Source organism: Schistocerca serialis, chromosome 8 (assembly GCF_023864345.2).
Source record: "Schistocerca serialis cubense isolate TAMUIC-IGC-003099 chromosome 8, iqSchSeri2.2, whole genome shotgun sequence".
Lineage (NCBI taxonomy): Eukaryota > Metazoa > Arthropoda > Insecta > Orthoptera > Acrididae > Schistocerca > Schistocerca serialis.
In genome coordinates, this window is record NC_064645.1 from 238,520,287 (window position 1) to 238,542,671 (window position 22,385).

General features: G+C 37.9%; 1 protein-coding gene across 1 annotated transcript in view; it reads left to right on the top strand.

Moving 5' to 3' along the window:
• The window catches only part of LOC126416948 (toll-like receptor 6), a 166,934-nt gene extending 152,803 nt beyond the window's left edge, over positions 1 to 14,131 (top strand). The window contains exons 8-10 of the mRNA XM_050084828.1: positions 7,605 to 7,777; positions 9,333 to 9,514; positions 12,936 to 14,131. Of these exons, the coding sequence (XP_049940785.1) occupies positions 7,605 to 7,777; positions 9,333 to 9,514; positions 12,936 to 13,200 (620 nt within the window). The 3' untranslated portion in view covers positions 13,201 to 14,131. The remainder of the gene's footprint in view (positions 1 to 7,604; positions 7,778 to 9,332; positions 9,515 to 12,935) is intronic.
• Positions 14,132 to 22,385: the final 8,254 nt, after the last annotated feature.

Below are 22,385 nucleotides of genomic sequence, written 5' to 3' on the forward strand. Positions count from 1 at the left end.
TGCATACAGCTGGAAATGCTGTGAATATTGCTGTGGAAGGTGAAATGAAGGTATGAGCGAAAGTGCCATCTCATTGACTGTAGGCCATGGGGAGAAAGTGCAGTTGGCAGTGTTCATTGGGATATCGTTGGAGATGGCATGCCAGGGGGAACCACTGATCCATAGGGAGTTAGAGAGGAGGGCCAGAGTGACAACAGGACACCCACAGTAGCAGCTCAAGGTTCTGGCTGTTGTGTCACATTGGCACCAGAAGACAGTAGAAAAGCGGGCTGCGGAGGAGGTGCTTGTGTTCAAGATTGAAGCGGTAATGGAGCTCAAGCCCCTTCTATGTTTGGACTGTAGTAACTCATCACTTGTGAGCGTATATTACTGTTGCTGGAGTCTGGGCCTCGGAGCGTGCCCACATCACTGAGCCAGGAGTGTAATGCCTGGAGGGACGAGCGAGGTTCTGACAGTGATGGTGTCAGGAGATGCAATAAGTTCTAAGGTTGGCAACCATGCAGGAGCCCCACAGGACTATGATTGTTAATCGGTATGGTGTGATAAGTGCTCAAACCCAAAGTAAGTTGTCATAGTGGCAGAGGATTCAATAGCCTTCTTTGTCTGCTGCTTAGAAGTCAAGATCAGAAGATCAGCTTCACCATTGGAGGAAGCGTGGAACAGAGGCCTAAGATACATTTCATGCCATTGGCAGCACAGAAGCTCTCAAGGACAGAGGCCATGAACTGAGGGCCAGTGTCAGAGACTAAAGTGTGAGGCAACCCTTTGATGGCCAAAACTTGTGCTAAGGCAGAAAGGTAGGCCTGAGTCATGGTGGATTTGGACAACATAGGAGTACCTTGAATAAGCATCCACAATGAGCAACTACATAGAACCTAAGAATTGGCCTGCAAAATCGAGATGGATGCTGTCCAAGGGGAGGTGAGGAGTAGGCCAGGTGCAAAGGATTGCAGGGCTGCTGCCTGGTGCCATGTGCATGCTGCACAATCATAGACCATCTTTTTGATGTCACCATTGGTCCTGGGCCAGTACACATAGTGGCATACCAGTGTCTTCATGTGGGACATGCCCCAATGACCCCAGTGAAGCAAGCTCAATAGCTGACAACGCAATTCTGCTGGAATAACCAATTGATGTGCATCCATCTCAGATCCAAATAGATGACACCATCCAGAACTGAGAGGTGAGAATGCTGTTTCCAAATGTGGAGCTCTGTCGTCAACCAACAAGAGAGATAACGGGGCCATCTATGGATTACATAGTGAAGGACCTGTCGCAGGATGGGGCCCAGTGCATTGCACACATGGCCATAAGGAGAAAACCCTCCAATGTATGTTGATGTTCAACCTCCTGTTGGTCAAAATCAGCGCTCACGTTGTCCAGTAGATGGGACAGTGAGTCAGCATTAGCATTCTAGGCTGTTGGCTTGTACAGGAGAGTGTACCGTAATTGTAGGCACTGATGAACAATGCTCAGCGCTGGAGGCATTGCGCTGTTTGTTCTGAGAGACTGATAGCAGCCTGAATAACGCCACAAATGGCTTGTGATCTGTATTTAGAGAAGAGAACTGTGTCCCAAAAAGACAGATATGAAATTTACTGATTGTGAACATTATTGCTAAGGCCTCCTTTTCTACCTGGGAGTAGTTGTCCTGTGCCAGTGTTACAGTTTTGGATGCATATGCTATAGGCTGTTCGGAACCATCCCTATATTCATGTGCCGAGACTGCTCCGTAACTGTAGGTGGATGCATTGACTGCCACAACCAACAGACGATCAGGAAAATGAGGCCTGAGGCAGTGTGCAATGATGTCAGCATTGTTTTAAATGTGACAAAAGCCTTGTTGCAGGCGAGGGTCCAGGCATAAGGGGTCTCCATTTATGCAAGTAATTGAAAGGTTGTGCAATGTGGGCTACCTGGGGTAAGAATTTAGCGTAATAGTTGAGCCTCCTCTAAAATGCGTGTAATTCACGTAAGTTTTTAGGACGAAGTAAAGAAGTGATGGTGGCAGCATCCTGATGGGTAGGCTGGATCTGGATTACCTCTTTAGAGAGCTAATGCCCCAAGTACTCCATTCCTGGCTGAAAAAATCTGCACTTCTCCAAACAATACCTAAGGCCTGCGTGTTGCAGTGTTGTGAACGAGGTATGGGGGGTTTTCCAAATGTTCCTGCAAAGAGGGTCCTGTGACAGTAAGGTCATCTAAGTAATTGACATATGCCAGAGTATTCTTATCAGCTGTTGCAGAAGTTGCCAGAATATTGCAGGGGTTGAAGAAATGCCAAAGTGGATTTGCCTGTACTTACACAACCCAAATGGCGTGTTAAGGATGACAGTGTTCTTAGATGCCTCATCTAAGGCAAGCTGGAGGTATGCATCAGTGAGGTCAATCTTGGAAAAAGCAACACTGTCTTCTATCATGCCTTGAGATGCATGCAGACTGATACCAGATATTCACACATCATTGTCCATAAATACTATCATGAAGGAGGGCCTTCAGAGTTACGGAATGAGTTAGTTTTTACATTGACAGGTAGAAATAGTCACTTCTATAAAGTATGCTAACTATAAATTATGACTAGCACTAATCTGCTCAAACTGATAGTGATGATGATGATGATGATTTGTTTACTTGGGTTGCCTCCAAATAGACAGTAGGGCAGTTCTGTTGCATTTTCATTGGGCTGCCTAAGAACCACAATTTTTAAATTTTGGTCACCATCTGGTATTGTTGACCATGAAAAACCACAACGTGGCATGTCTTAAATGTTTTGTGTCTCACATTGGTGCTTGGATTTTTTAGTAACAACACTGTAGTATTCACCACCTGGCAGGAAACTTCCCATGCTAACCCCACTTCTCGAACTCATGATGCAGGCGCAAAACTTTTGTGAGCTGTTAATTTGTTCAGTGGAACTGAATATACTGTGTGTTTCCAAAATTAAAGGAGAGTTAATTTGAGAGAGCCACATATTATAGAATGAATTTTCACTCTGCAATGGCATATGTGTTGATTTGAAACTTCCTAGCAGATTAAAATGGTGTGCTGGACCAAAGCTCAAATCTGGGGTATGTGCCTTGCACAGGCAATTGCTCTACCATCTGAGCTATTCTAGCATGATTCACAATCCACCCCTACAGCTCTACTTCTTCCAGTACCTCCTCCCTCCTTCAACTTCACAGGAGTTCTCTTGCATATATTGTGGAGCTAGCTCTCCTGGAAGGAAGGACATTGTGGAGAAATGGCCTAGCCACTACTTAGGGGATTGTTTCCAGGAGGAATTTTCACTCTGCAGCAGAGTGAGGCTGCTTTAAAACTCCCTAAAGGGTGAAAATTAATTCTGGAAACAATCGCCTATGCTGTGATTAAGCCATTTCTCTGCAAAATCATTTCTTACAGGAGTGCTAGTCTCACAAGGAATGCAGGAGAACTACTGTGAAGTTTTGAAGCTGAGGAAAGATTCTGGCAAAAATATGGTTGTTGGTCAAGTTGCTAGTTGTGCTTGAATATGTCAGTTGGTAGAGAACTTACCCGCAAAAGGCAAAGATTCAAAATCTGCCATACTGTTTCACCACATATTAGTTGAAAGAGAAATTCTTGGACTTCGTGCTAAATGTCTTGTCAGACCTCACATCTGGTGTGATGCCTGATATGTTTTATTTTCAAGACATCTGTAAAGGACTTTTTTTACACTTTTTTTACCCTTATTAATTTTTTTGAAAAATACCATTAACATTTTATTTTGTTGAAGTAGTTCTAGCCAGATTTTTATAACACTCACGTCATCTGCAAAAGCACCAACTTTGCTGGATGTATTTTAAGTGGAATGTCATGCACATATGGTATGCATAACGATGCACATTACTTTTGCACCTAAAGTAACTTGACTTGTTATAGATAATTGTAATTTCATTCTGGCTTTGTAATTTCATTTCACCTATACACATAGTTATCTGTTGTCAACAACTCATGGGTTCTTCTCATTATGAAGTCTAACCTTCCTTTCTAACTTTTCCCAACTTGTCTCTGTTTCCCACCTGAGGAAGAAAGTAATTGTTTCAAAAGCTAGAATAGCTCCTTGCACTCATATGTACTGTTGTACATATCTGTTAGCACTACTAACAATTTGATGCCCTGGAGGTAAATATTTGCCAGCAGTTCTGCGAGAAGCATACAGACACTAGCTTCTAAATGATCTACTGCATCACATGAATACATCAGCATAAGCTTGATAAAGTGTTTACATATAAAAAGAGCTCAAGGAAGGAAGGTATAAAAAAAAATTCATATTTGTGAATTTCTTTGCAAAAATGCTATGTTTGAAAGCAACAGAAACAGATGTTCATCATAAAAATCTGTTCCTGTTAATAACAAGACTATTGTGTTACATGTTAGCAGAAAATAAATGGTTTCTGGATGCAGGATTCTTTGCTAATGGAAAAAAGATTTGTTTAAAAGAGGGTCTGCCAGTATTTTAATAAAAACTTGCTCTCGGGTATCATTACTGCAGTTGATAGCATGACTACATACTAAGGTAGCAATTAAACCAACATTGCACAAGAGAAGTAAGGAGTAATTTGTGTGTTATAAAAACTGAGTGAGGGTTATGTGTGGACATGTTGTGCAAGATGGTAAGAGTAGGAGGTTAGAGGTAGGAGAAGTACAAAATGACGATACCTGAAGGTTAATTCATCCTGATATAACAAAGAAACTACATACACAAAGTCCAAGAAATAAAGAAACTATATACACAAAGTCCAAGAAATAAATTTGTATGATTTACACAGATAAGGAATTATGGTCTCGAATTTGTTTCCTATATGTACAAGTACTTAGAGTATACATAGCATGTAAGTTAATCAGTAACTGTCACAGCTATTAATTATACTGTGTCAGTGATCAGTGAAAATCCTTCAAGAAGGAACTGAAAGCAATTTCTGTTTGGGTATCAAATATAGTAGAAGATGATGTTTCATTTTCTGTGCAAATTTCTAATTATTCATAGAGATCCATTTTCATATCCTTTAGAGCAACATAGAGAATCTGGAGTGTTAATTCACTGTATTTTAGTGCATCACAATATACAATAATATCATTTAAAAAACTTTGCTTTGTTTAAATTTTTATTTCCAGGAATATCCATTGTTCATACATAACCACAAAGCTTTTAATGGTCTGACCAGTTTAGGAGTGACATGTATCACACATGATTTAGTAAGCATTTTGTTTGGGATTGGATGCTGTAAATGATCTTACAATGTATCTTGTTACTGGTGAAGTGGAAAGTGACTTTGTTTGTTAGTAAAATGCACTTCCTAAGAATTTTAAAAGAATAATTCAGACTTAGCTATTTGGAAAGACATATGATCTGACTATATGAAGATGAGTGCTTGTGTACTTGAAATTAATACTATCATCATCAATATCATTATCATTTAACAACTGAATATCTGAAGATGAGTCCTTGTGTACTTAAAACTAGTTCATCATCGTCATTTAACAGCTGCAGTTCCCTCAGTGCAGTGTACAAGCCTCCTTTATCTTTTCCTCTGCAAGTATATATTACTGTTCATGATGTCATCTAGTGTTACTCCTCTCCTGCAATATCCATCTTTATATCATCTTTCAGGTGTGTTCTTACTCTTCCCAAGTCTCTTCAATTTTTCTCTCTGGATTTAATCAAACTGTCCTTCTTGGTTCCACCATTAACCTGATACAGGGTGTTTCAAAAATGACCGGTATATTTGAAACGGCAATAAAAACTAAACGAGCAGCGATAGAAATACACCGTTTGTTGCAATATGCTTGGGACAACAGTACATTTTCAGGCAGACAAACTTTTGAAATTACAGTAGTTACAATTTTCAACAACAGATGGCGCTGCGGTCTGGGAAACTCTATAGTACGATATTTTCCACATATCCACCATGCGTAGCAATAATATGGCGTAGTCTCTGAATGAAATTACCCGAAACCTTTGACAACGTGTCTGGCGGAATGGCTTCACATGCAGATGAGATGTACTGCTTCAGCTGTTCAATTGTTTCTGGATTCTGGCGGTACACCTGGTCTTTCAAGTGTCCCCACAGAAAGAAGTCACAGGGGTTCATGTCTGGTGAATAGGGAGGCCAATCCACGCCGCCTCCTGTATGTTTCGGATAGCCCAAAGCAATCACACGATCATCGAAATATTCATTCAGGAAATTAAAGACGTCGGCCGTGCGATGTGGCCGGGCACCATCTTGCATAAACCACGAGGTGTTCGCAGTGTCGTCTAAGGCAGTTTGTACCGCCAAAAATTCACGAAGAATGTCCAGATAGCGTGATGCAGTAATCGTTTCGGATCTGAAAAATGGGCCAATGATTCCTTTGGAAGAAATGGCGGCCCAGACCAGTACTTTTTGAGGATGCATGGACGATGGGACTGCAACATGGGGCTTTTCGGTTCCCCATATGCGCCAGTTCTGTTTATTGACGAAGCCGTCCAGGTAAAAATAAGCTTCGTCAGTAAACCACATGCTGCCCACATGCTGCCCACATGCATATCGCCGTCATCAACCCTGTGCACTATATCGTTAGCGAATGTCTCTCGTGCAGCAATGGTAGCGGCGCTGAGGGGTTGCCGCGTTTGAATTTTGTATGAATAGAGGTGTAAACTCTGGCGCATGAGACGATACGTGGACATTGGCGTCATTTGGACCGCAGCTGCAACACGGCGAATGGAAACCCAAGGCCGCAGTTGGATCACCTGCTGCACTAGCTGCGCGTTGCCCTCTGTGGTTGCCATACGCGGTCGCCCTACCTTTCCAGCACGTTCATCCGTCACGTTCCCAGTCCGTTGAAATTTTTCAAACAGATGCTTTACTGTATCGCTTTTCGGTCCTTTGGTTACATTAAACCTCCGTTGAAAACTTCGTCTTGTTGCAACAACACTGTGCTCTAGGCGGTGGAATTCCAACACCAGAAAAATCCTCTGTTCTAAGAAATAAACCATGTTGTCTACAGCACACTTGCACGTTGTGAACAGCACACGCTTACAGCAGAAAGACGACGTACAGAATGGCGCACCCACAGACTGCGTTGTCTTCTATATCTTTCACATCACTTGCAGCACCATCTGTTGTTGAAAACTGTAACTACTGTAATTTCGAAAGTTTGTCCGCCTGAAAATGTGCTGTTGTCCCAAGCATATTGCAACAAACGGTGTATTTCTATCGCTGCTCGTTTAGTTTTTATTGCCGTTTCAATTATACCGGTCATTTTTGAAACACCCTGTATATTCTGACTCACTGTAGTAGTGCTCTTTTAATCCCAGCCATCTCTCTTAGTGCTTTATTTCTCAGTTTGTCTAGTTTTGTCTTCTATTATGGTATGTAAATAAACAGTAGCAAAAAGCAATAGTTATTGGTTCCAATAATTATATTGAATATCTAAAATTTTATTTGATAACCATGCACTTTAGTGTAATTCCATAAAGGTAACAGTAGCTTAGTACAATAAATTTTAATTATTTTCTTGAAATGACTGTAAATAAAACAGTTCTATCAGAAGGACAGACTATTATTGCAAATCTAATGAAACTGTATTTGATCTTCTGCTAAAAGAGGTGACTGCAGGAGCATTTGATGGGTTACTGAAGGCAGAAACAGGTGACGTTGCAGAGAGTTCTACTGGTGGTGACAACTGTAGAACTGGCACTCTGCAACTGCGACTCTCTCACAACAACATGCTGAGCAGCTTGCAGCCAGACTCTTTTCAGGGATTGCCTCTGTGTACGGTAGGTTCTCAGTATATATAACATAATGCCATGTTCATAAGAATATGTTATGGATTTTCAAAAAAATTATTGTGCACTAATAAAAATGAACATTAATACTTCTAAAGCTGTGATAGAGAACCATCATATTTGCAAAGCATCACTGATAGAAGGCAGTAAATGCAATGATTACAAGCACCAAGCTGTATGCCACAGCAGCAAAACACATACTGAAGACGAATATCCTGAGATGACCCTTCAAATTACAACATCATGCTAAACATGAGGTGTCAGCTATATTTCAGTGTCACTGTGAGATGCTACAAAACCATGCAAGTTGATCATGCCAGTTCAGAATACCAGCAGTGTACTGATTCACACATGGGCCACCACATTAGGTGAGCTATCTTTTTGATGACACAGTAGTCACAGAATAAATTAACAGATAAGTTGCAGCCAGAACATCAGCTAGTATCTTTAGGAATGTCATGATGGAAGCTGGTCTATGAGAGAGACAGCCACTCACCTGGTTTACCATTGCTCATCGCAGTTTGTCACCGTGCAGCAGGCCTTGAAACGAGTAGCAGAGAGTTGGAAGGAGCATTCAACAGAACTTTCAAGGGAGACAAGTGACAGCATTATAATCACATCTATGAGCTGATTGCAAAAGTGCATTGTAGGTAGTCTACAAAGAGTGTTCCAAAAGCTTTAGGATAAAAATTACACACATTGCAGAGAACTCTAAGCTGTGTATTTTGAGATGAGGAGGCTATGATCACAAATGAAAATTTTAGGCATATATGGTACTGAATGAGCATTGCATGTGAGACAAATGGTTTTAAACTGGTGATGTTTTGTAGCAAACACCTGCATACCACATCAACTCCGGGTGTGCTACTTTAAAAAATAATACTTAGTCACCTCTGGTGTGTACATTGTTCACTATTGATTGTTGAAGGTGAAGCATTACTTGTTAAATGAGATTGCAATCATGTTTAATATATGTTTCATCAAGCTGAATTGCCCAAAAAGTCAATGAATGTGCAGATAAAAGTTTCAATACAGGTGTCATCCTAACTGAAAGACATTTATTGTTGTGGACAGAAAATTATGATAAACTGAACCATTCAAACTTAACATGACTGATCAAGGTGCTAAAAAAAGAATTGTTTGCATCAGAAGATGATGATGTATTGTGTAAGAGGAGAGTCATCAATAAGCAAATGTCAACTTGGCAGTCATCACTTTTACAGGGTGGCCCAAAAGTCATGAAGGGTTCATAACTGTGAATAACTTTTTATTTATCATTACTTTCACCAATACATAACAGACTTAAAGACCAGGGATTGGTGATTGTTTACACTTCACCTGTCAGAAATTGAAACAAAAGATAAGAGAAAAGAATAATCAAAAAGTTATTCACAGTTACAACCCCTTTGTGACTTTTGGCTCATTTTGCTATGAGCTCACATTATTTCATAAGGCGTAAGTTGTCTGTATGTCTACAAATTTGTGTTTTATAGTTGCAATGCAATAGGTATTGATACCATAATATTTTCATTAATGTTCTTCACAGCTGGATTTGAGTGGCAATGCCCTGGAGACCCTAGATCAGACTACAGTTCAGTGGGAAAATCTAGAATGGATTGATCTGCAGCACAATCCTTGGGATTGCCAATGCTCCCTGCAGTGGATGGTGGACACTGTCGTTACACTTCTATACCCAACAACTCATGCTGACCTTCTGTACGAGCTCAGGTAATAAGCAGGACTAACAGCCATAATCAATGATGTTTGATAGTATTTCTAGCTCCAAACTCATACTTTCACAAGGCTGAATTACTATAGCAATAGCAGTAGTCGTAGTAGTTTATTCATCCAGAGACAATATACATTGCAAGGATTTTATTAGAAAATACATAGTGTAAAAAAATGCAAGACAAAGGTGCATAGTACCTGAGCCCTACCTATACTGCATACATGCCTCTGGGTACAAAAATGTATGAAAATGTATTTTATGTGGACGGTATCACACAAATAAAATCTCAATTACAAAATATATGAAAAAGGTATTTTGTATGGAATATATAGTTGCTATTTACATACAGATAAAATTTGAGTTCTAACGCTTTTGTCAAAAATACTCATTCACATTATACCAAACACTTGATTAAAAATACTGTTAACATATAATAAACAAAAATAGTTACTTGCACCAATAGTTATTTGCTGCAAGTTTATTGCCAGCATTCATTTAGACTGTAATGACAGTTGGTCATTAAAAATTAAATTGCTGCTTTTTTAAGTGGCAACAATTTTTTTTAAAATCTGTGTCAGAAGTTCGTTATACAATCTAATATCATGAATGTTGGCTTGTTTTTGTGATAGAACCTTGCTTATCCTTTTTATATGGGTATCACTGCATGTTCTTGTATCATAAGAATGAAGATCAAGTTAGTTTTGAAACGGCGGTGTACCTGTTTATATTGATTACACTTTCTTGTATGTAGAAGCATAGCAAAGGTAGAATATTTAAATGTTAAAACAACTGTTTGAAGGCTGATAGCCTTGAACTGTTGATATTTATTCCAAGAGCTTGCTTTTGTATAGTGAAGATGGTTTTTAACATTATGTCCTGGATTTTCCATTGTTTGAACATAATTTTTAGTTTCCCTTATTATGATCTCAGAAAGTGAGGCTACAGGTAATAGCAGAATGGATGCAATGAAAGTAGATTATTTTGCATACTGTCTAATTTTTTTCCAATATGCAAACCTAAAAATTTGGTGACAGCTACCTTCTCATCGGGGTTGTTTTGAATTCTGAGGTTCAGGTTTTTCTACAATGAATATAATTAGTTTTTGAAATGTAAAAATTAACTTGTCCATTTAAAACCAATTTTGTATACATTCCAAAACTCTGGTTGCAGATGTTGGCAGTGCATGGTTTACACCAGTTACAAAAATATTTGTATTAGCAAACAGAGTTAAATGAGTGGCATTGATTGGAATCTCAATATCATTTACATAAATAAGAAACAAAATAAGCCCAGTAGTTTGACAAGGTTAGTTACTATTGGTATCTGGTCTGATTTATTGTTACAATAAAATCTGGAATTATAAGCAAAATGAATCAGCTGCTACACCAGGTATCCTCTACCACCTCTCAAAGTTTGTTTCTTTCTGGTACTGCTTTTTATACTCTGTGTATCATCATCCACAGTGGCATAAAGGCCTCTCTTGAACTTTTACTTGTGCCCATTGTGCTCTTACATGTTTTCTGATATTATCTACCCCATTATATTATGTCATCTCCATGGTTTTCTCTTATCTCAAATACTCTAGGAAATAACTTCCATCATTTGACAATCGTCCATTCCCACCAAACACAATTTCATTTTATTAGCCATAATTATAAAATCCATTCTAGTCTGTTGCTAGATCCATTTGTGAATTTTTCTGTTGCTTTTAGTAATACTCAAACTGTATATCTCCATCACTCTTTGAACAGATCTCAGATCCAATGAGAGTAGACCCATTAAACTTAGAGAGACATTGCATACTCCACCAGCAGACTTTAGTATTGCCAAATTGCCTGTAGAGAGGTCACAAAAATCATTGTGTCACTCTTCCAACTGTGATAGTGTTGCAAACAAAGTGCTAAAATCTTGTGCTGATCTGCTAGTCCCCCCTACCCTCTTCAGTTACATTACCTTCATAACCAGTTATGTAGTCAAGGTACATTTCTGTGAAAGAAAAGTATGCAGTAGCAGCACCCATTTATATAAATAGCAAAAATCAACTGACCTCTATTGAGAGAACTATCTCCTTCCTTCCTGTGTTCTCAAAAATTCTGGACAAGATAGCTTACGGAAGATTACTGGGATTGTATTATTAACAACAGCTCAGTCTGAATCTGTAAAAGTCTTTTTTAGCACAAAAGCAATATACGATCTAGCAAACTCAGCTTCGATAGAACTAAACGAGAAAAATTACCTTGTTGATAACTTCTGTGAGCTTTCCAAGGCCTTCGATTGTATGACCATGAAATTTTACTGGGATAAACTAAACTCATAAAGGCAGTCCCCTTGTGTGAATGGAATAATATATTAGCAACAGAAAAGAGCTTGCCACATTGGCAAGTGATGCAAAAGGAATAAGACTCAGTTCAGAATGACGAAATATTAAATACAGTGTACAGCAAGATTTGGCACTTGCCTCACTCCTGTTCTTGACCTATACAGGTTGAATCACCTAAAGCTTGGACTGCAAATATTGTAGAAATAGAAAAGTGCTATTGAAGTGCAGTTTTCACACAATGGACTGGTCATCAGGGGGTCACATTGTTGGACAACAAACAGATTGGAATAATAGTTAGAAAGTGTATTTTTTGTGCAAACATAACACTTTTTGAAATGTAACAATACCTATTGACATTAGCATACTAGAAGTATGGTAAATTAGAATGTCAGTGGTGCATGTTACAGGATTCCAGTGCAAGTCATTTACAAGATGTCATATTTTGAAAATTTTCCACACCGACACTTGTTTGTGACATTCAGCTTGCATAGGTGCTACGTATGTTTGTTTACAGTGCACTTGTGTGTTCCTTGAGTAAATTGTGACTCACTGGTCAGTTAATAGTGTGACATCCAAGTAGTAGGTCATGAGTGTACCAAGAGAAAAAGCCGACATGCTTATGGTGTATGGAGAGTGTAGGAAGAATGCAGTTTGTTCTTGTACTTTGTATGTGGTAAGACATGCCGAGAGATATCAACCATCTTGGCAGTTTTTATCAACCTCTTCAAATTATAAAAATGCTAGTGTCATCAGCAAACATCACCATTTCTACAACAACTAGTAGTTGGCAGTGGATGTGACAATACTGTAGCAGCAATTGACAGAAGTCAGCAGTCAAGTAATTTTAATTGGCTTATAGCTGTTGGTAGTGTTCCCTTGTGAAATAATTGCTATATCCAAAAGTTTTTCCCATAATTAAAATTCCAGCTGAATAAATAACTGTAAAGGAGGCATATTGTCTAACACTAGAAAACAACGGTTTACTAGAATACAATAAATTATTCATACTCTCAGAAAAGGCACAGTAAGCTGTTCTTAGGCCCACATGACATTGTTGACACTTTTACACCAACTGCAGTTACATCTTATTTTTATTGCAGATGTAGCACACCTGCAGCATTGCGAGGAAGGAGATTAGTACATTTCTTCAATCAGTCGAAGCCTGCACTGTGCAGGGAACCATTCAGTCGCATGACAGCAGCCTCAGACGGAGATGTGAATGTCAGCCTTACTATGGGTGGCTCAGGTGTGGCACTTGGTGTCATACTAGGATTGTGTGTGCTGCTGATCATCCTGATAGTGATTGGTGTTGCTCTCACATGGAGACGGCGAACTGCTGTGCGCAGGCGAAACCGCCGTTTCTAACCGATGAAAATGGTATGATTGAGTAAGGAGATGTCAAAGTGTGTGGTGATTGAGACCAGATGACTGGTTTATAGTCTGATGCTTAATCACTATCTATCAGTAGTGATCAATTTTTTAAAGACCATGTTTATTATCTTATATATGTGACAACCAGGTACATTTCATGATTAGATGTATCTGAAGAAATTGCTAAATTGCAAACAGGGGAATGGCCTACACAGTAGTTGGAGAAACATTCCATATTTCTTACGTAGGTCTACATCTGTTCTCCTCACTTCTCTGGGGATAAAAACACATAAAATAAGAGCTTTCTATTGTTGAAAGTCAAGCAGCAGCCATTATGATATACAATTATTTCGCCAATATTATTTACAAATTTTGAAAAGCTTCTTTAATTACTCACACATTTAACATATGTTGTGTCTTTCTTTCCATCTTCATATCCATTTCTTCAACCTGCTGAGAGGCACAAATATATTAACTATGGCTGTCATATTGATAAGCCATCAGTAATGGCAAAAAAATTAGGAATGCTAATTCAACATTACTGTATCTCCTTATAGTGCTGAAGTACATCCAAGTTTTTGAAACTTATCATTTCCCTCTTTCGTGTCCAGTATAAAACGATTTGAATCATACAGAGTAATATGTGTATTGCAAATTCTATTTACTGTAACAAAGAAGCACATGTGTGTTAGATTGTAATGACAAGGATTCAACAACTAAATGGTGGAAGAAAAAGTACATTATTTGCAAGGAGGTGGTGCAGTAATATGATAGATGTTAAACAGGAGGAGTATAAGTGAATTAATTTCTTCTACAGATTCTAGTGTTAGCACATTGAGTATTGAGTGTTATGACGTTGAGTATTGCAACAAGATGTCGTAATAATATCAACTTAGTTGTACAAACCTGTAGTGCAATTATTAATTATTCATGATATGGTTATAATAGAGGGAAACATTCCACGTAGGAAATATATATCTAAAAACAAAGATGATGTGACTTACCAAATGAAAGTGCTGGCAGGTCGACAGACACACAAACAAACACAAACATACACACAAAATTCAAGCTTTCGCAACAAACTGTTGCCTCATCAGGAAAGAGGGAAGGAGAGGGAAAGACGAAAGGAAGTGGGTTTTAAGGGAGAGGGTAAGGAGTCATTCCAATCCCGGGAGCGGAAAGACTTACCTTAGGGGGAAAAAAGGACGGGTATACACTCGCACACACACACATATCCATCCACACATATACAGACACAAGCAGACATATTTAAAGACGGTCTTTAAATATGTCTGCTTGTGTCTGTATATGTGTGGATGGATATGTGTGTGTGTGCGAGTGTATACCCGTCCTTTTTTCCCCCTAAGGTAAGTCTTTCCGCTCCCGGGATTGGAATGACTCCTTACCCTCTCCCTTAAAACCCACTTCCTTTCGTCTTTCCCTCTCCTTCCCTCTTTCCTGATGAGGCAACAGTTTGTTGCGAAAGCTTGAATTTTGTGTGTATGTTTGTGTTTGTTTGTGTGTCTGTCGACCTGCCAGCACTTTCATTTGGTAAGTCACATCATCTTTGTTTTTAGATATATTAATTATTCAATGTTATTTGTATTTGATCTTTTGTAGATTCATGTTAAACAACAACATTACTCCATATATCATGTTATCTACCATCACACACTCACTGTTGGACTTCACTCCAGATGATAATTAACAAAGCTGGATCTCCCAGTTGTTCTGTAGGTTATTCTGTACAGCATAAATTATCCTCTGTTAAGTACTGCTAAGTACTGTGATTTTTGCATATGTTCTGAGACATGGGGCTTCCCAGAAGTCTCAAAACTACGTGAATTATTCTTGAGTTTTCTGAACGGTAACTTCATTATTGTCATTCTCTCAGTGATTTTGAGAACTGTCATTATTACATTCTCCATCACAGTGATCTCATTATTTTAACACAGTAGAAACATCGCAGCAGCAAAAGTAGATTTTTTTCTGTTCTGATAACATTGCAAAGTTAATGAGAAAAATATTCATCTACTTGTCATTAACCCTTGAGCGGGTCTGCCATTTTTAATAATATGGGTGGACATGCAGCATGTTTTGCACACATGTAAAGAATAGCTGTCTTTATGTTACCAAGGTAAACACATGTTAATAAAGTCACTGTTTACTATTAGTTTAATTAAACAGTGATAAAATAAACTTACATAATACAAGCTGAAGCACTGTTTGGTTAAACAATGTTGTAATAAACTCTCATTGTATCACTCTATTACCACGGACGGGTGTTACTTCACAATAATTACCCACTCAAAGCATTCTACAGCACAGTTGCATTAGATCCCAGCCAACTGCTTGTTTGGTTACTAATTATCTTGTAGATAAATGCCTCATAGTGGGATTGTGCAGTTGGCTGGGATGTAATGCAACTGTGCTGTTGAATGTTTTGAGTGGGTCATTGCTTGCAATCTGGGTTATTTTCTTGCACGGAACATTTTTTTTTTTTTTTTTTTTTTTTTTTTTTTTTTTTTTTTTTTTTTTTTAGCTGGCTGTTTTTTATATTACTGCTGCTCACTTGTTATATGACAACACAATTTATCACAGTATTAACTGAAGTGATAATGAAGAAATGGGTATGGACTCACAATTGTGGGCTAACAATGGAACATTGCAAGACAACTTTATTTGTGGTTGGCGGACTACATACGTAGGCATGCCTGCTAGAGGGTTAAGATGCAGATGTGTATCTAAAAGTAAAGGAATAGTTTTTTACTGCACCTTTGCATAAAGTAAACTTTGTGCTTAAGAAAGCTGAAATAACATGCCACAATAAATGTGAACTATAGAATTGTGAATGCATCATGTATATCATTACATTGTACAATCATGAACTGAATTCACATTTGTAATTTTTAACATTTTCACAAATAAATTTATTTATTTAAAGACTTAAGCTTTACTTTTGTTAGCTTACATTCATTTCACCAAAAAATAATTTGACAAAATGCATTAATGGTGAGTACATATAATTAGTAGGTTGATTACTAACAAAATTTCCAGAACCATTCAGTTTGTTTTGGGTATTACAGTGTAGCAATTGTGCATTGTGTATCAAATATGCTTGAGACATGAAATCTTCATGCTAAGTGACATTATTACTGATGCTTTTTTTATTCTTGGGCTTTTGCAACTATACCACGTATTGATTGTCACTTGTTACTCTCAGACTGTTTTATGCTTTTGCATGCTTTGTTATTGAATGTTGCAATAAAGTAGATTTACTCCAAACCACAACATTTTTCGAAAAAATGTTTCAATAAAGTAGATTTACCCCAAACAACAAGATTTTCCAAAAATATTGATGTTCAGAGTAAATCTGTTTTAATCCAACATTTAATAACACAGTGTTCAAAAGCATGAAGCAGTCAAATGACAATCAATACAGGAAAAAATTATGAAAAACTGAAGAATAAATGAACCTCAGCAATAATGTTGCTTAGCATAAATGCTTTTTATCTTGAGCCTATCTGATACATGAAGCACAATCACTAAAACAATTTCATACAACATGCATATGTAAAACAAGTTTTGTAAAGGTGGTATTGATTTTTATTATTAATTACAAAATGGACACTAAATCATATGTAAAATTAAAGTCCCAGTCTTATAGATTAATCAATATTAAGCTGAACAGAATGCTGTCCCACAATAGTGGTATGGGTACACATAATCTAAAGTGCTAAGAGCTTAGCTATCACCTGAAGAAAATCTCTTAATATTAATTAAGTAGTTAGAGATTAATAAGGCTTTGCAGATTTAAATGGAGGTTCACAATCTGGAGACACTATAATGTTGATTTTCACGTAGGCGGGCATCTTGAGTTACTGATGTCCAATTCTAGATTACTTTAGGTAGCAAACTTCCCAACAAGAATTGATGGGAATAACAGGTGGCCGCTTACAACTTATTTTGAGGTCCAACAATGATTTACCAATAGAAATTAATAGTTTATCTGAGCTTAATGGTCAAATGCCAACAATAAAACTTTTTGGGAATTATGTTTAGGTATAAAAGATACATGCATTATAACATGTTTTCTATTTCTCTCTTTTATATACTAAGCCATTATTGCCCTGGTTCACATACACATTTTTAAATAATTAACACATTCATCTCAAATAAAAAGTATAAAGGTGACACAAATCTACAGGAACTGAGCAAATAACCATCACTTGTATCAAAAGGAAAATTTCCTAAAGAAAATTATAAAATTTTGATATAGAATTGTTGGCCAGTAATCTCAGTGCTGCCAATAGTCACATATATAAAAATACCTGCACCATCATCACTTTTGGAACTGATAGTTCCTAATTTTGAGGAGTTGGGGGGAATAAATTGGTGAAGGTTAACAATTAAGGACAAGTCACTTTGACCTCAGTACAAGGAGAGAACATAATCACAACAGATGGGTCCTTCCTTTTTAAACTTCCACAATCTCTCTCTCTCTCCTCTCCAAGGAGGAAACTATTAGTGTGTCTATTGGCATTATTGATACTTCTCGTGAAGGTAAGGACTGGTCAACAATTCTCTCACTAAGTTTATAGGTAACAGACAGATTTGACAGAAACTGCAGAGATCTGAGGAAGCAGGAGATTGATTCATTCATCATGCTCCATCATGGGGACCTTCAATGATATGGAATACATTAACAAAAAGCTAATAAACCGTATAAATTGCTTAATGCTATTCATGTATGTGCTACCTAAATTTAACCAAGTAAATTAGAAAGAAAGCTGCTATTTTGAAAAAATGGTGCTGCAGTGTCATTTATACTACATAGCTGCTGTGTATCTTCCATTGCTAGATTAATATTTTCTTGACTACATTGGTGTTTTCAAAGAATATAGTCATGTACATTTGTAAACACTAACAAGGAACCCCTTCAATGCGAGTTCACAAAAGGTCAATGATGTTTACAGCATTCAGTGCCCCACATGTTGTTTGCCATGCAGTGACAATACTGGCTACTAATGGCAATAGGGCATGGGATTGGAGGTATCCAATGGTGAGCACAGCATGAGGCTACAGAGCATAGTTGAACTGCTTAGTCAATGAGTAACTCGCAACACTGCTACAATAGTGGTGCTGTTGATACTAAGCAAAGCAGTGGCGCAATGAACAAAGTAAACATTGCATTACATCTACAACATCAGTTGCAGAAATTGACATTTTGTCAGAAAGGAATGCAAGGAATTTTGCAGAGTGCGAAAGAAGTGACAAATGAAATATTAGCGTATCTGCAAGATGAGTCAGTGGAATGTGCAGTGTCATATGCACTCGACTGCGTGAACAATGTACAAGAAGAGTAAAATGATGACAATACATACTTAATAAGTGAAAGTGATATTGAAACAGGTATCAAACAATGTAGTTTATTCTCCTTGTCAGACAGGGAGCCACATATACTGTCTCCAGTGAAACATAGTGAAGGACTATCATTGTCCATGGAACAGGTACTAAACACAATTGTGCACATGCAACATCATCCACATCATAGTAAAGAAACAGTTATGAACACATCTTGAAGAAATCTGCAGCAATATGACCATGTAGTGCATAAGAAGAACTAGAGATATTCAAGGGAGGACATGGCACACTTGTTATAAAAACCAGTGTTTCCATGCTTCAGGATGCTTGATACAATTGAGAGGATGTGCATGATAGTAACCTACTATGTTATGCATATAAAATAGCACAAGATAGATTACAGTGATTTCAAGGGAAGCAGTGGATGGTTGCATAACTTCAAATAGTTCTACAGAATTGGAAGATGTAAGATTACAAAATTTCGAACAAAGCATCAATTGGCAATGCATAGCAAACTGCAGAATAAACCAAAAATTTTGTAGATGAGATAAACAAATTAATCCCATCATTTCAACTCCAATCAATGGGAGTTTGAAGAGGAAATGTATATGAAAGGAACCCTGGAAATTAGAGGTATAAAACTGGCTGGAGAGTTATTTCTTGTGCTGCGAAAAGTTGGAGGTGCTCTGCCCCTTTTGATTCTTTCTCATGTGTGTGATCTTACAAGGGGAGTAGGGAACATTTTTGTCACAGCAAGCAAGAATGGGAAAATGGGTGTAAGAGAACTACAGCTATAGTATGAGCACTGGTTCTGGCCAGTAGCTGGTCAAAATAACTTGCTTTACCTTTATTCCTGATGTGCACGTAAAAATCATACTCCTTTAGAGTAAACTGTTCCTCCTGAAAAGTGTGTGACATTCCAATTCATACCACCTGCAATCACTGGACAAATTCAGCCTCTAGTTGTTTTTTTTACTGTGCCTGTAAAACACATCATCACACTATCTGCTGCTGCATTTTGTTGCATGCTATCACGTTCCATCAGTTCTCATCATCTCATTACACCAATATGATTCTACATGCATTCTTTAAAACTAGATACCCAACTGAATGTTCCACATGGTTTTTAACTTCCAAGGAGTTTGCCTTTGATCTTAATGGTATGAACCTTTGTGATCACTGTGGCAAGCCATTTCTTGTTTGGTGCTCATAGTGCAAGTTAATGGTTTGTTTTGAACACATCTTGAATGTCAATTAAGTCCGTTTTGCGAAGTGTAATAAACATATCCCATAGAAGGCTGATCTCTGGATCTGCTGGACATTCATTTTCTGCCACCCTTGTGATGCATATGGTGAGTCATTGGCAGCTAATATTTTTCCTCTCATGATTTTTAATACAATACTTTCAAATGAGCCTATAATGATACAGCCTTCCCCAAGAATCGTATGAAATGTCTTATACCAAATTTAAAAAAAAAAACATTCATCCGGAGAGTTATCAGACAAGTCAGTGCTTCCCAGGGACTTGTATGTGTGTCATTCTGTCCAGTTTGCTAAAACACTTGATATTCATTGTGAAAGCATATAGACTGTTCTGGAAGGGCGTATATTATCATGATTGTCAGGGGATTATTGTCATTAACAAAATTATGTGCAGGTGCTGAATTAGATGTTTAATCAAGAAACTGAAGTGTTAAATTTCTGGCGGCAAATATTAAGAGGTTGTGGAAATGTTGGCATAAGTGGTTGGCGCCTCTAATTACCTTAATTGCAGTTGATTGGTGGGTTAACACAGAGAACATCATTATCTTGAGAAATGGCTTAAAAGTTATTACCAAACGATGTATTTTCATTTGTTATCTATTTTTGTGTCCTCCTCTGTAATTAATATACCTTGTAATTACATTTCTACTTATCTCTCCAATTGTTTACATCACACAACTTTCCCATTTTCTGAAGGCCTTACTTGTAAATTTTACGTATGTAGTCAGATAAAGCACGAGATTTGTACTGTCATTGAATGTTAGTTCATATTTAAAACTAGTGATGATACTTTAAAATTTATGTCCATTTATATTGTATTTTATACCTTATTCGGCTGTAACATCAGTTTCTCTACATTTTGTAAATTTTAATTGTAACATCAAAATTGTACAAAATTAATAATGGGATATTTTGAAATTTATTGTTAAAATTCTATATAAAGTAAAACAGCAATGCTGCGAGGGAGTCAGTGGTTGAGTTGTTTTGTCAGTCAGTCAAAGAGATCTGTGAAGTATGTCAGTCAGTGTTTTTGTTAATGTGACGAGTATGCAGTTCAGTTGTCAATAAATTTTGTGAAGTTGGAAACTGTTATATTCTTTCATCAAATGAAGTCCAGGCTATAGAAAGTTTGTTAAATTAATGATCCGAGCGGAATGATATAGTTGGTGGAGCTGAGCTGGGATTTGTTGATTGAAATGGGAACTGTGTTTAATGAGTGAGTGTTTCAGGCTATGTAAAAAACCAATGCAAGAGATAAACAGTGACAACTTTTACCAAGAGTATTATTTGTGGTGACAGATCTGAGGAAAAGATTTGCCAGATCTTACATCTGGAGCGTTGCACTATATAGTGTGGAGACCTAGACATTGAGGAAGGAAGATGAAAGAAGATTGGATATGGAGAAGAATGGAAAAAGTGAAATTGGAAGACCAAGTAAGGAATGAGCAAGTATTAAGAAGAGTTGGAGGAGAAAGAAATATGCTGAAAGTCATCACAGAGAGAAAATGGAACTGGATTGGACATTGTTTGAGGAGGGACTGTTTATTGAAGGAAGAAATAGAAGGAATAGTGGAGGCAAAAAGGGGAAGAGGGAAAAGAAGATATCAAATGCTGGACAATATCAAAGGAGGCAAATATTCAGAAATGAAAAGACTGGCTATGGACAGAGAAATCTGGAAGAGGCTTAACCCTTGACAAGGCCCGCCATTAGGCCGAATACCGTACTACTACCACAGTGTATGGTAAGACCGAAGGGAAAAAAAAATCTTCACCTGCTGTGGGAAGATCGCAAATCATCTGTTGAATATTATTACCAGATGATAATGGACCAAATTCTCAGACTGCACCACTGGAATTCAAATGAGTAACTGCTTTCAATTTTCTAATTTTTAATAGTGTTGTGTGATTTTTTCACACACACACACACACACACACACACACACACACACACACACACACTGGCCATTAAAACTGCTACACCAATTGCTACACCACGTAGATGACGTCCTACAGACGCAAAATTTAACCGACAGGAAGACGATGCTGTGATATGCAAATGATTAGCTTTTCAGAGCATTCACGGAAGGTTGGCACCGGTGGCGACACCTACAACGTGCTGACATGAGGAAAGTTTCCAACAGATTTCTCATACACAAACAGCAGTTGACTGGCGTTGCCTGGTGACAGTTGTTGTGATGCCTTGTGTAAGGAGGAGAAATGCGTACCATCACATTTCCGACTTTGATAAAGGTCGGATTGTAGCCTATTGTGATTGCGGTTTATCGTATCGCGACATTGCTGCTTGCGTTAGTTGAGATCCAATGACTGTTAGCAGAATATGGAATCAGTGCGTTCAGAAGGGTAATACGGAACGCCGTACTGGATACCAACGGCCTCATATCACTAGCAGTCGAGATGACAGGCATCTTACCTGCATGGCTATAATGGATCGTGCAGCCATGTCTTGATCCCTGAGTCAACAGATGGGGTGTTTGCACGACGACAACAACCATCTACGCGAACAGTTCGATGACGTTTTCAGCAGCATGGAC